General features: G+C 36.6%; 1 protein-coding gene across 4 annotated transcripts in view; it reads right to left on the bottom strand.

Moving 5' to 3' along the window:
- Positions 1-11,817, bottom strand: part of SS18 (SS18 subunit of BAF chromatin remodeling complex) — a 63,384-nt gene extending 51,567 nt beyond the window's left edge. For 2 of the 4 annotated variants that reach the window (XM_074340210.1, XM_074340211.1), the window contains exons 1-4: positions 11,660-11,765; positions 9,042-9,118; positions 1,906-1,942; positions 1,714-1,798 (exon numbers count right to left, since the gene is read on the bottom strand). In XM_074340210.1, the coding sequence (XP_074196311.1) occupies positions 1,714-1,788 (75 nt within the window). In that variant the 5' untranslated portion in view covers positions 1,789-1,798; positions 1,906-1,942; positions 9,042-9,118; positions 11,660-11,765. Of the gene's footprint in view, positions 1-1,713; positions 1,799-1,905; positions 1,943-9,041; positions 9,119-11,659 lie in introns of all 4 variants that reach the window. The other 2 variants (XM_019741245.2, XM_019741246.2) reach the window with 1 other exon arrangement.
- Positions 11,818-15,943: the final 4,126 nt, after the last annotated feature.

The following is a 15,943-nucleotide window of genomic DNA, read 5'->3' as shown; positions in this document are numbered from 1 at the left end:
TGTCATTAAGGTACCAAGATTTTTAAGAGTGGGACAAGAGAACCTAATACCTAAAATCAAAGCTAAGTGGAAAAAAACCTTTCCTGAAGAGCAAATATCACTAATTAAATTTGCTTTTTCTAAAAAATGTGTTTACTATCTCTGTCCGCTAAAAATACCTAACAATGAAAACTCAGTTATAGTGAATGCCCCAAACATCCAAACTACGACCTCTAAATATCAATTCTCATTGAAAAAGGATTGCTTGGAAAAATAGCTGAGGTAGAATAGTTCTGGGGCAGAAAATACAATCAATCTGATATTGCTTTCAAATCCTGAAAGCAAAGAAGCTATACAAGAATACTAGAATCAGGGCCAGCCGGGTGGCTCGGGCGGTTGGAGGTCCGGGCTCCTAACGGCCGAAGCCTGCTGGTTCGACTCAACTCCCGTAAGGGATGGTGGGCGGCGCCCCCTGCAACTAAGAATGAACACTGCACCTTGAGTTGAGCTGCCGCTGAGCTACCAGATGGCTCAGTTGGTTGGAGCGTGTCCTCTCAACCACAAGGTTGCCGGTTAGACACCTGCAAGGGATGGTGGGCTGTGCCCCATGCAACTAACAACGGCAACTAGACCTGGAGGTGAACTGTGCCCTCCACGACTACGACTGAAAGGACAAAATCATGGAAAAAATCCTGGAAATACATACCGTTCCCCAATAAAGTCCTGTTCCCCTTCCCCAATAAAATCTTTATTAAAAAAAATAGGATACTAGAATCATATCAGAAGACATAGGAGCCAAAGGAAGAGGTTTCCACTGAACAAAGAGCTAACTGGAGTATCAAAGAATGACTGCAATGGATTTAAACATATTAAAAAATGTAAAAATCTGTTAAGTTTAGATTTTCCATTACTAAAAATGGAACAACCAAACATGTTCCTCCTGATATGTTACAACAGGCAATACACAGCACCACCAATGAAATACTCTTAACACAAAACTACATCTAACTCTAATCAAGTTTCTCTATCAGTTTAGAGGAACAGGTGAGATGAAGGAACATATTAATGGACCATGAGGATACAATCAGCCAAATCCAGAACGTGAGAAATTCTACACAATACATGACCCAGTTTCTTCAACAAACAAATGAAGAATAGAAAAGATAAACTGACATAGATTAAAAGAGACTTACAACATATCAAGCAATGAAACATGTGGACCTTATATGGATTCAGTGGCAACCAACCATTAAAACATTTTAAAAAAAATAATAGGTGAAAACTGAAAACAGACTGGATATTATGAAATACTAAGAAATCTTGGTTAATTTTGTTGGGTGGGATAATGGTCCTTATGTGATAAAGATATATATTGAAGTATTTACCAACAAGCTTATAAAACGTTTCGGACTTGCTTTGAAATATTACAGATTTATTTATAAATTATTTGCACAATTACAGATTAAAATAGGTAGGTAGGTCAGTAGATGGGTGTGTGGGTGAATTAATAGATGAATATAACTTCCTCAGGAAGGGAATCAATTCTAGGTGAATTAATTTAAATTAAATATGAAGGCAAAACATTAAAGCTTTTAGATCATATAGGTGAATACTTTCATGTTCTCAGAAGAGGGCAGGACTTATTAACAAAATCTCAAAAATCACTAAACAAAAATGTGTAATACCACACATAACTCAAGATTGTCTACTTCACATGATTTTATAGGTACTTACTGCTGGTAAAAGAGACTGCATATTTTGATTAGAATCTGCTATTGTAGCAAGGTAGACCAAGTTTGTATGCAACATCTGCTGATACCTATTAAAACAAAACAAATATCAACATTAAAAAATAAATTTCTTCCTATCTGCTTAAATACAAACAGCATTCTAATCATTTCTCGAGTTTAATAAAAGATTTGTTACCTGTACAGCAATAGCACTTCATTTTTTCCTAGTTCCTCTGCAAAATAATTCCAAATAATAAATACATTCAAAGATGATGATAAACTCTAAGTTATTACCATGTGCTAGATACTGTTATGACTAGTTTTATATTTTTATATATCTCATTTAATCCTCAATCCAACACTATGAGGTAAAAGTTCTTATTTTCTCCATTTTACAGATGAGGAAACAGATTTAGAAAGGTTAGTAACTTGTACAAGCTTGCATAGCTTAGTAAAGGGAGTATCTGAGATATGTACTGGCTCCATACCTTGTATATATTCAAGGTGTAATCAAAAGATACAGTGAAGGTGTACATTAAAAAAAAAATTCTTACAGTAAAAGACACATTGCCATTAATCCCCCTCAAAATACACCCCTTCACTTCGAACACATTTATCCCATCATTCTTGCCACTTTATGAAGTAGTTCTGGAAGTCCTCTTCCATGAGTGTCTTTACTTCATCCCCCATCATGACAACGCTCCGTGTCACACACTACTTCTGGTACATTAATTTCTGTCAAATAAAAACATTACAGTGTGTCCTCATCTTATTCACCGGATCTGGTACCATGTGACTTCTGGTTCTTTCCCAAAGTCAAAATGACCATGAAAGGAAAACATTTTGCATTGATTCAGGATATTGAGGCAGCCATGACAGCGCAACTAAAGACACTCACGAAAGAGGACTTCCAGAACTGCTTCACAAAGTGCGAAGAACGATGGAATAAGTATGTTCGAAGCAAGGGGGAGTAGTTTGAGAGGGATTAATGGCAATGTGTCTTTTACTGTAACAAATTTATTTTAAACATTCACCATATCTTTTGATCACACTATATATAGAGGGTGCCAAAAAAATGCATACACATTTTAAGAAAGGAAAAAACTGTATTAGAATTGTTAATACTCAACATGTACCGATAACAAAAGATGAACACAAGTCACATTTGACTCCTGCAATTACAAGAGATACTCAAAGTGGCTACCATCAGTGCCCAGACACTTCTGATTACAGTGAACTACTGCTTGAGCAACGCTGACCAAAGTGTCCACTTGTATACATTTTTTTGGCACCCCGTGTGTGTGTGTGTGTGTGTGTGTGTGTGTGTATGTGTGTGTTTTAAGAGGTCTAGAATGAAGGAATTCAATGAAACGAATATGCTTATTACCTTCCCTCTGCCATTTTCATGTTGCCAGAAACTTCAAACCCACAAACAGTCAACATGCTCTGCTAAAATGTCAGGAAGGAGGTGGGAACCACACATTTTTTTCCTTCTCACTGTTGCAGCAGTAACCAACAAATTATGCCTGCTATGGTTATACTGTCCATCTATTAGGACTCAGCATAGAGAAAAGACAATGAAATAAGTGTCTCCAATTACAATATATTTATGTATATATGCTAAAGTACAGAGATGGAGGAAATGATAGGACACCATTAAAGATTAACTTTAAAAAATAACGCAGATTCTCTTACTGGAGTGAAGGGTGAAACACATCTATAGTGATCTTGCTTGTGAATTAGTTTTGCTAAAACTCTTTGCATAATTTTAAAAATTAACTAAGACAATACCAGGTTAAAATTAGTAGCAGTCCAATTAGTAGTGTTTGCAAACCCTCAATATACAAACATAAGTCTTCCATCGAATTGTTAGTATTTCATTTACTAAGAAATATTAAATACAAATTAAAATAATGAAAGTCAAAAGAACTTTATGAAGCTAAATAAAGCCTTTTAATATACATCCCAGATGAAATAATTTTCTAAAACAGACACCATAAAAGGAATCGTAGTAAATTCTTGCATTTTTTTTTCCTATTAGGAAAAAAAAATTATATCTCACTGACCTTAAAGTTTCTTCACTAGTAAGTTTATGCTCTTTTTTAATTTTTTCCACAATTATTCAGGTATAACTGACATACAAAGAAACACACATATTTAGTGTGTATTATTTGATGTTTGGACATACGCAAACACCCATGATACCAACACCACAATCAAAGTAATAGACATCTATCACTTCCCCAAGTTTCCTTGTTTCCCTTTTTGTTGTTTAAAAACAAGTCTATGCTCTTAATGTTCCTCCTCACATATGCACTGATATTGCTCAATCAGACCTGATGCAGTCTGTTACAGTGAACCTTATATAACAGACACCACTAGCTGGAACTATTTTATTATTCTATAGATTGTCAATACACTCTAAGTAATACAAGGTTCCATAATCTTGCCATTTTTTTAAATCAGCCAGCCATTTTTAATAAGGACACATAACCCATTTCAAAGTCTACTCCCTCAAGTTTTCCTTTTCTTCTCTATTAGTGTGGCTGTATTATACTCAGATATGAAATTTGCTGTCTACCCTATCAAAAGTAAAAATACCAAAACCTAACTAAGAGACTATGGTTTACTCATGACCCTTTAAGAAAAACTTTTAGTCATGCTAATGCTGATTAGTACTCAATAAAACTGTTAAAATACTGTTAAATCTAATCTGCCACACTCTTAAGGCCTCATTTGTAAAATAATGAAAGTCAGAGTAGATCTCAAAGCCCCTTCTAGTTCTAAACACCTACAAATACAGCATTTTTTATTGAATACTTCAATGGAAAGCCATTTCTCCAACCATATTTTTAAGTTTGAAGTTTGAAACAATTTCAAACTTATGGTTTCAAGAATATAAAGAACTCCCAAAAATCTTTCTCCCACACTCCCCAATCATTAGCATTTTACATTTGTCGTATTCCATCCTAAACACATACACCAACATATACACACGCAAGTACACACACTTTATTTTCAAAACCATTTGAGTCAGTTACAGACGTATACCCCGTTACTACTAACACTTTAGTGTCTATTTCCCCAAAACAAGGACATTCTCCTATATACCCACTATAGAACCATTATAATGAGAAAAGTAATATTGATACAGTATTACCAACTAATCCACAGAACCCATTCAAATTTCTCCAACTGTCACAATAGCCTCAAATCTTTTTATTTAATGTAATGTAAGGCAGTAGGCAAAAATGATCATTTTTAACGGTTTTCTCACTTTAGCGGGTTTTATTTTGTGTAAAATTGGGTTTTTACAGCATTGAAATAAGCTTATTCAAAGCCCAAAGATGAACATTCATGAAAATACTATATAATCATATTCTTTGTGTTTGTGTCACCTAAAAAAAAAGCAAATATTCTAGAAAAATCTAGCTTCAGCTGAGACTACTGAAATGATAAAAGTATATTCCTTTACAAACAGTAAAGAAACATTTTCCTGAGACACTTTTATAAATAGTATTACATTTGTCACTGAAACAGTTTATTTTAATGTATTATGATTTCTAAAATAGTCTCCATTAATGAAATAGGGTATATAAGCCAAGAGCAGGTATAAAACATATTCAACATTTTATGTTTGATGATTCTGAAATACCCATCATTAACTTATTAAATAAATGAAGCAGTTCACTTCCCAGAGATTCCACTAAGAGCCGCTACATCAATTACCTTGAATAAGGTAAAATAACCACTATTAAATTTGTTGATATAATTAAAAAATGAATCTGAAGCCAGATTTCATTTGAAAGAAATTAGAGAAGCTATGATGATTGTGTCTATAAGACAACAGGAATACAATTTACAGAATAAACGTTATCTTCCTATAACTAGGAATTTAAAACTACATTCCCATATATCATGATGAATACAAATTTTTTGCTTAAAAATTATTGATAGCACACTCTGAAATAGTTGCATTCAAATACAAAAAAATAAGAGGCTGATTTAAGTAAATATATACATTGATTTAGAAAATGCTCAAACCACGACACAAAAGAGCAGTCATACATTCTCATATATGTTATCAGAATTCAAAGAGAAGAGGATCTTTGCATATGAGTTCCACAATTGATTCACTGACTTACATGAGTGTAATATACGAGTAACTGTGTATACGTAAATAAATATACAAAGAGCAACATATACAAAGATGTCACCAGTGTAAAACATTTGGGTAGCAAGGATATGGTGCTCATGATCTCATTTTTACATATGTGTTTTCTCTAATTTTCTACAATGCATATATTGATTTCATAAAAATAAACTTATTTTCAATTGAAAACAGTTTCAGGCAAAATTAACACATCTTAAGAATTAATTATAATTGAACTATTAATTCAATGGCTGTAATTTACTGATGTTCCTCTTAATTTTCCTTTTACTTCTACTACAAGAAACGAACATTTATTAAGATTGAGAGATTTTTTGCTCTTCATTCACAAACCAATTCTGACAACTTGAGAAAATAATAACTAAAAAACTCTATGAATGAAGTGAAATCCATCAGGAAGAGCGGAATTTAAGATTCTACCTAAGTCAATTTTAAGCCCCATTTGTACCAAATATGTGAGAAAATAAGGTCTATTCCAATATGCAAAGAATGCAGGAAATTATCATATGTACAAAAAAAAGGCTAAGAAGATAAAAAATAAAATAGTATAAACTTTTGCTGACTTAAGTGGAAAAGTTGGTTCTAGAACTGAGTGTTTTCTACCCATGCCATGTGCTGCTAGGTTCCTTAATGAACCAGTGCTATGCCACAAAACCCCTTGTTCTACCTAGTTTTAAAAGCCATAGGTGAAAATAATTTTAATTAGAACCTCTAAACTTTCAGATGGTTGACTTCAGATAGTGATCTTCTTACCAGTGGTGATTATCAATAGTTAAACTGAAGAAGTAGATCAGCTCGTTTTTTAAAAAAGTATGTTCAAATATAAACAGACTAGATTCGTCAAAGAAACAATATACAAAAAAGAAAATGGTCATATAAAATGCAAAATGTGCTATGATTAGAAAGTAACATATCCTAGCATTCATACCTAAGTTTCTAATATATCATTCTCCAAAAAAAAATGAACCAGGGCATGAAGAAATAAGTGATTCCAAACTGGGGCAGGAAAAAGTACAAGAAAAGCCTAGAACATTTTGTGGTGCAAGAAAATAAGAAAATTCTCAAAAAATAATGGAGACTCATCAAAAAGCTAGCTTGAGGGACTCCCAGTGGCCACCATCAAGGACAATTTGAGAAAGAGAATAAGTAACAGAGTAACAGATTATAACCAAGAGAATAAAATAAGAATCCCTAAATCCATTCAAATATAAATGAATGAATGAATGAATGAATGAATGAATGAGGCAAGGGAATGAAAATTTCTTCCTTACAGTATAACTCCAAATAAATGTAGAAGGAATAGTGGATTTAGTTATCATTTGGCAACCACCATAGTAATATCTGTTTCAGTCAAGAATCATTGATGGATGCTAAAATTAATGTGTGAAAGTATAAGAAACAGCATGTGTCTCAGGTAGATACCGCAACAAAGCACGTAAGAATTATAAAGAAAAAAATACTAACTTTAGAGTGGAGAAACTGGCAGGCACCATTTCAGTGACTGAAATATTGGGACAAATGCTGGGACAAATCATATGGCTACCTGTGGATGCACTGAGAAGGACACATCACATCTGTAATACTCCAGTCAAAAGCGAGTAATGTGTATCTAATCAAGGGGAAACACCCCTCAAATACAAAATGAGAGACATTCCACAAAGTGACAGCTTTGTACTCTTCAACAATGTTAGTTAATATCGTCCAAGTTAACAGAAAGACTGAACATCAGTTCCAGATTAAAGTATACTCAAGACACTTGATAACTAAATGCAGTACCTTATCTTGAGAGCAGACCAGTGAGATCCCTAAAAGACAAATATGTCCCAAAATGATCGTGAGCATATTCTAGAGCCGTGTTGGCCAAATGGTAACCATTAGATACACTGAAATGTGGCTAGTGCAAAATGATATTATTAGATTAAGATGCACACTGGATTTCAAAGATTTAGTATGAAACAAAAGAATGTAAACTATCATTAATATTTTATTTTGATTACATATTGAAAGGATATTATTTTGGAAATGATAAGTTAAAGCATATTATTAAAATTACTTTCTCCTGTGTCTGTTTCCTTGTTCAGTGTGTCTACTAGCAAATGTAAAACTACATATCTGGCTCGCAATATACAGAGGGTGCCAAAAAAAATGTATACACGTTTTAAGAAAAGAAAAAACTGTATTAAGATTGTAATAATATATATCGATAACAAAAGATGAATACAAATCATGTGTATACATTTTTTTGGCACCCCTGGTATTTCTACTGGATGGTGCTGTTCTAGAGACTTTTGGTAAAATGTTCAACTTGCCCCACTCCATCAGATACTATTAAGGGATGCTGTTTTCTTCAGACATATTACTTCAAATTAACAAGTTTAGTTCTTAATGATGACCAATTCTCTATTTATTAGATAGGAGTTTTGCTTTCTCAATCACATACATAGATATAACTAAACATCCTATCTATCTGAAGACCTAACTTTTCCACAAATCAGACTATACACAAATTTGAAGTCATTATTTTATAATGTAAGAAGTGTAAAAAACAATTAATACCCACTCCATCCCAAAGAAAATTTTCTTTTGTAAAAATCAAGGTCACACAAAAAATTGCACACTAATGTTCACAGTAGTATTATTCATAATAGCCAATGAAAACAACCCAAATGTCCATCACTGATGGATAAAATGCAGCATAGCTATACATGAATGGAAGATTCAGCAATAAAAAGAAAGTTCTAATACATGTTTCAGCATGGATGAATCTTGAAAATATGCTAAGACAAAGCAGTCAAAAAAGACCACATATTGTATGAATCTATTTATATGAAATGTCCTCAACAGGCAAATCTACACAGACAGAAAAATTGGTGGTTGTCAAGGGGTGAGGAATTAGGTGGTAGAAATGGGGAATCACTGCTGATGTGTATACAGTTTCTTGACGGGATAACGAAAACGTTCTAAAATTGATTGAGATGATGGTAGTACAACTTATCAATATTCTAAAACACTTGAATTATACTTTAAAATGGGTAAATTGTATGGTATGTGAATTATATGTCAATAAAGCTGCTATTAAAAAAGTAAAAAGTTAACACAAAATGAAATTTAAATTTCAACACAAAAATGAAAATTAAAAGAAAATTTCATATCAATCTTACTGAGAACACTCTGAGGTCTTTCCTTTATTCTGATAGTCCATTATACACTGAATAAGATGGTTATTTTCATCCAACATCTGAAATAAAATTGGAAAAAGTTTATTGTAAATCTAGTGTTATCAAGTAAAATTTTTAAAAGACCTTCAAATTTCTAGAAATATTTATACAGAAACTGAATCCACTCAGATCTTTTAAATCTTATTTTACACCTCTGGAATGTCATGTTTAATCAACAATTTTTAAATAACTCTATTCCAATTATGCTCCCGCAGCCCAGAAGGAAAAATTTGAAGTTTCTTTTGTATTCAAACACTAATTACCCCTGCTATATATGTAATAGAAGCTTTAGCCTGTTAAGACTAACTGTTGAGTCCACGTTAGCTTTCTATCATTCTAAAGCTTTTTAGTAGTAAAGAAAATTGTCCTTCCTTATCCAGAATGAAGTAAATACATAAAAACTTCAGCCCAGGAAGCTTGAGGAGATAGCTGGCCAGTTTCCAAGTTTTACACAGTATGGTTCTGTGATTCTCCAAACATGAAATAATCAAATACAATAATTTCTACTTATGTATAATAAATTTATTGCAGGCTTACCTTATAATTCACTTGTCCCAAAAGTTTCAAAACAAAAGCATACCTATTTATCACTCTATCATGTTATAACAATTTAAAGCAATATTGGTTTTAAGGATTAAATAATTCATCTAAGCAAAGTGACACTGAGAAAAGAATACTCATGTATTAATGGCAATTAAAAGGCCAGTTAGTTTTAGTGCCAGCTTTGCTATCCCATGCAAACCACTTAAAATTTCAGATTTATCTGAAAGATCAAGGGACAGGAGTAGCTGTTCCTCCTATACTTGCCCCATCCCTCCCGGCAAGTACAGGAGGAACAATGAAGTAGAATACCATAATCACTCTATCTCAATAATTTAGTTAATATAACTCAATTAAAAACGAAGATCCATTTGACAGTAACTAATTTTTTTTCTGCATATGAATCATAATCTTAACTTGCTGGAAAAAAATACTGTTAATTTCTTAAATAGACTCACTGGATGCCAAAAAAAATTGTCCTTATAATGCAATCAAACCATTTCACAATGTATCTTCTCAGTAGATTTCTCAGCCCAACAAACTGTATCATTAGAATGTCTCATATCTAAAATTAATCCCTCACACTGTAAAACGAGGCACTTGATTTGGAATCCACTTTCCCTTCTCATCTGAAGATGAAAACTAATTGATCAACATCTCCTTAAATAATCACCCAAGAGAAATATCTTAAGAAGAAAAACTCTGTAGGAAAAAGAAAAACTCAGGAATTTCCTACAGTCCAAAAATAAAAAGTGAATCCCTCCCCCCACAAAAAAAAATGTTTTTGAGTGTGTTCTTGGAGCTGTTCGCCACACTGCAGACTTAGCCCAATGCACTGTATGAAAATACAGCACCCAGGCACTGCCAAGCCGGTTTGCTCATAAAATAAGGTCACAGTTAGGCAAATAAATGTCAAATGGCACACTACAAAGAACCTGACAGTAAACAGAAACTGATGTACAATCTATTGGGCATACGATGTAGTAGTAATACATGCGATGCTGCCTTAGTACTAAAAACTCACCTTTCTTCACGTTTCATCCCTACTCCTGTGCATAAAACAAACTCGAAATCTTTAAGGTAAACTACGAAGTTTAGCAAGTAACTTTTCAAAGTCAGGCTGAGTAAAATTCAGAATGCTGCTTTGCTCATAAGGCAACCAGGGTAGAAGACAATAAAGAACCTTTGTGTCCCTAATTGGCAGTAACACGGCAACAAGAGACAGTACTACTCTCTAAAAGGGAGGCGGCTCCCAGTGTATTTATCACGACTTCTGTAATTGGTTATAATTATCACATTGTCTCTACCACTAGACTGTAAACTCCATGAAGGCAGGGTCCATGGCTCACCACTGTAGCCTCAGAGCCTAGACATGGCGCTCAATGAAATTTGCTGAGACGTAAACGGATATGGGGTGAATCCGGAATGGAGAAGGGGACTCCGAGGTTAACCCTTAAGTCCAGAGGGCTCTCCCTCGCCTACCCCTCTGATGCTACGAAGGCTCCCTGTAGCGTCTCCCAAGTTCTCGGAGTTCCGCAACTCGGCTGGAGTTTGCAGCACCGCGGAGGGCGGCGACTTCCCCTCGGCCTCCCGCGACCCAGGTCGGGTCTACACCAAGCAGCCACGGAGCGCTGGGCGGGGCGACGCTAAAGTAACTCCGGAGCGACGCGCGGGGCCGCGGGGGGCGCCGGCTGTAACAGCCCTTACCCCGCGCGATCAGCGCCGCCGGGCGCACGCGCCCCGCAGCCCGAACGCCGCCCCATCCCTAGAGAAATCCAGCGGCGGTTACTTGGGCTTTTGTGCCTGTAGGAAAGAGCCCCAATGTGCCAAGGACTCGGTGAGAGAACCAGTTCGCCGTCTTCCGCCACCCACTCAGGCACAGCCCGTGGCTCGTGTTGCCACAACGCCGCCTCCCAGCAGGCCCGCCTCCGCCCCCGGCCCGACCGACTCTCGGCCCGGCCCCCGGGGGTCTCTCCCAAAGGCGGGATGGGCCTGGCATCCCCGTCCCCGCGAGGTTTCACCTTCTGAATTGCGGCGGGAGTGATCTCCCCCTTGCCTCGCTGCCTCGGGGCTGCGAACGCCACAGACATGTTGCCGCCGTCACCACTATCGGCAAGTCCCGAGCGCACCGGGTGAACAGCAAACTGGGGGGAAAGACGCCGGCCTCTCGGGCTGAACCACTTCGGGAACGCGGGGAGGGGGGATGCTCCAGTGCCGAACAAACGGGAGGCCTGCCTGGCCTAACGGAGGAACTCTGGCCCACAGACGTCCTCTTTCTGAATGTTATTTGAGAATCGAAGCCCCCATGGAACTTCTCTGTTTTTTGATCGACCTCTCTTTCTTCAACCTTTCCTGTCATGGCCCCCAGTCCCTTTGCGCTAATGGTAGGACCGCGCCCCAGCCCTCCCTCCGCTTCAGCGATTCAGGAAATGGTCCCGCCGCCACGGGAGAGTGAGAGGCTGGGGCAGCCCGTCACAGGAAATGCTAGTGGCCCGAACTGGCCCGCCCCTTTCACGCGGGTGCAAGTTGCCTCCCTCCTCGGCGCGCTGAAAGGTCCCTCCAACTGCGTTTCGGCACTGTTGTTGATCTAGTTCAATTTTTCCAACTTTATCCTCACCCCTCCTCGAGTTGTCTAGGCACCCCGGATAGGGGAGGAGGAAGGTCAAGACACGGGAATCGGTGCAAACCGCTGGAGCATCTGCTGACAGGAGGTAGAGGTGGAGGACTAGGTGAACGCGGATTCGCTGGTTTAAACGGCTCGGCTACGCCCCAAATGCGCACCTCTGGGTCCACAGTCTCGCACGCGCACACGTCGTCACTAACAATTGGAAGCGAGCCTGATTCAAAATCGGGAAACAGGGCTGTGTCCAGTACTCAGGGGCAGTCGGCCAACTTGGCTGGCGTACCAGAGGAGGGGTTCGCTTCTTGGGACAAACACTTAGAAACGTCGGGTCTATTTCGTCTGATTTGGATTTTTCGAATTAAGTTTTGAAATAGGGCACCCTCACTCTTTTCCAATTACATACTTAGTGCCTTGTAAGTTAGGCCCAAGCTGCCAGGCTTCAACTCAGTGTTAGGAAAAAAAACAACAAAGCTCTCAAATTATGTAAGGACGACGGGCAAATGTGGGTAATGTGTTGGTGTGAGGTTTTTAAAAATTATTCTGTAAATTTACATTTCCACCTAACACAAAGGAAAAGTCTATATACAATGTCACCCAAAATTAACGAGGCTCAAAATCAATCCCTCAGTTTATATATAAACTGAAAAAATAAAGAACAAAATTTAAAGTTTTTTGTTTCAAATAAATGCTCTCCACAAAAAGGTCATAAGTCTCATTCAGCACATTAGGGTGCGTTCTACCTATGGGCTTTATCGTAGGCACCTAGAATACAACTGTGAACAAGTTCAATAAGGGACCTGCTCTCAAGGAGCTTATATTCGGGTAGGGCTGACAGACTAAAACCAAATAAATATGCATATAGGTAAAGTTCTAAGAAAGACTAGCAAACAAGGAACTGAGAATAGACAGGGACACACGTGAGTTAGGATGGGAAGTCTTCTCTTATATTTAAACAAAGACCTAACATGAAAAAAATTCAAGCCAGCCTATGAATAAAGGGAAGAGAATTTATACTTCTAACAACAGTAATTATTCTTAAGAATTTAATTGTCTTTCACTACTCTAAGCCCTGGGGGGGGAAAAAACAACTCTGGTATATTTGAATTTAATGTAATCTCATCATGTTGGAAAAATTTCTCCTGAACACAGAAACTAAGTCTTGTCCACCACAAATACTGTATGTTCAACACCTGGCTTTTATCATCATCTTGATATTTACATAAAAGTACCTAAATAGTTAAGAACAATATTTCAGTGGGAAAAATGACACATTGTCCTACTGTTCCAGTTCTGTCTGCTTGGCAGATAGCAATGAAATCTTAAAGAGCAACATGAACCAGTAGGAATAGTCTAAATTTCTATAGCTTGGTTTAAAAAAAAAAAAAGTGCTAAGGGGATTTCTATTCCAAGGAGGTACTCAGGAGCTACTTTCTTTGTTTAAATTACAGCTCCCCAACAACAGGAAAGGGTATCAACTAAAAATGGGTAATAGGTCAGCCCAAGGTGCTTATTCCTTCACAGTAAGTGGGTAGGACCTAAGGCACTGACAGGCTAGACTCGAGGCATGGATAACCAGTCTTTTCTGTGATACCATGTGTTTTCTATGTGTCTCACATAGAAATTGGTTGGGAAGCATTGGAATAAAGGTCCAGCCAGAAATACAAATCATCTCCCTTAGAGAAGACACTTTAATGGGACACTATCTTTCTCTCATGCTTCCTTGGTAAACACAGTTTAATGTGGAACAGTAGAAAATTCAGAGAATGAGAGGGTAGATTGTAGCCTAGAGGAACTTTCTTAGATCTTTGTAACTGTAAGAGCCTTGAGTTAAGGGAAAGATAATTAAGGGCACTTAGTAAATCCTGCCTCACTTCACTAGTTTTGAAGAGAAAGGAATCCCAAGGTACAGATTGAGTGGTAGCAGAGTTGGGACGAAAAGGAAAATAAAGAGACCCCAGCATTTAGTTAAGAAAATGGAGAATAAAGATGGGAGGTTGGCCAAGTCTGAGAAATGACTGCGGGAACTTAAAAAAGAGCTACCCAGGCAACCATCGCCCCATCCAGAAAAATCAGTCCCATTATTTAGGCTGGTCTGGATTGAGAAGACATCTGACAGAGGAACTGAAATCACACAAGGAAGAGGTGACAGTTTTTAAGAATAATCCTAATAGAAGAAGATATACAGTGGCTCAGACTAAATAAAAGATCTGCATGAACAAATCTTGATTATTCATACCAATAAATATAGACACATTTAACTCAAAAAAGGTAGTAAGAAAATTGTCCATGTTTGATTTTCAATGTTTCAAGTTTTGTTTTACATGAACTTGTTTGTATTCCTTAAATGCATTTCATGGAACTGATGAAGTGCTCCAGGAATATGCTCAATATTTTGTGAAACTACATAATCATGGCATTAAAAATTATCTTAATCCACAAAAAACATATTATGCATGTGCAGATAATTGAGATTACTTTCATAGAAACATTTCTGTAATATTGTTTTATAATTAACAGAGCACACGGACTATCAAATTTGCTGATATTTTAAGCCCCTGTGCTGCCATAAATTCTTAGAATACATTTGGAAAGGCACTGACCAAGCCTGTCTGTTCATAAATGGGCTCACAGCAAAACTCCTCAGGTAATTCAAACTATTTCTGCTCACCCTTTCCATGGCATTTGATGAGTCATTTTGAGTTGGGGCTTTAACAGATTTCAAAACTATAAGGTGACTATATAATATATATATTCATTATTCCAGGCAAGAACAAATCACCTGTCCCAATTCTCCATAAAACTTTTTCAATACTCCGGAAGATTTAATTCAAAGTAGACCGTAACAAAGCCTATTTAGTGCATTTTCATCTCTTTTTACAGTATCAAACTTAGACTGAATTAAGGAGGAGCTGAATCAATTATATTTTGGTGTTTAATGTTATAGGAAGGTATTGCTTTAAAAAAATAGTTTCTATGTGAAGCTCTATGCAACCTTAATTCACTGTGAGAAATGCACAGGTTTGGAGTTCCCAGTTCTTCCACCAATGGCATGCTACTGGACAGGCCATTTCTATATTTCATTTGCCTTACTGAAAAACAACTGCCCTATCTAAAGATATATAGAAATAATGTGTTTAATTACTATTTATTTAGCATTTATTATATACAGCCACTATGCTAAGTGATTATCTTACATGAGTCTTAAAGATTGTCCCAAATTTTAACATGTAAAATAGGTAAAAAAATACGTGGGACATTACAAATTGCTCAACAAGGATAAGATTGTTCTTAATCTAATAAGGAGAAAAATATATACTTTAAGAGTAGAAATGTTCAAAAGTTCTTGATAGTGCAGTCTACCCTTGGGAAATTTTCTGGCTCTAATTTAGAGATCAAGTGATCTTTTTCCAATTTAGCATGTTGTCTGACCTTGTGCATGATGTGCAGTTACTCTACCTTTAGAAAAAGAATATATTAACTGTTCTTGAACTGCTTCACAATTTACAGAGAGGATTATGATATACTAATTTCCCTATGAATTGTTAACTAATTTTCCTATGAATGGGTGCAGTAGGCAGAATAATTTTATCCTGACAAAGATGGCCACCTCCTAATCTACAGAATCTGTGAATATGAGAGGTTACATGGCAAAGTGGAATTAAGGTTCTAAATAGAATAAAGG

Source organism: Rhinolophus sinicus, linkage group LG09, assembly GCF_036562045.2.
Source record: "Rhinolophus sinicus isolate RSC01 linkage group LG09, ASM3656204v1, whole genome shotgun sequence".
In the NCBI taxonomy this organism is placed as follows: domain Eukaryota; kingdom Metazoa; phylum Chordata; class Mammalia; order Chiroptera; family Rhinolophidae; genus Rhinolophus; species Rhinolophus sinicus.
Note: the sequence above shows the minus strand (reverse complement) of the source record. Positions and strands in the feature narration are given on the sequence as shown.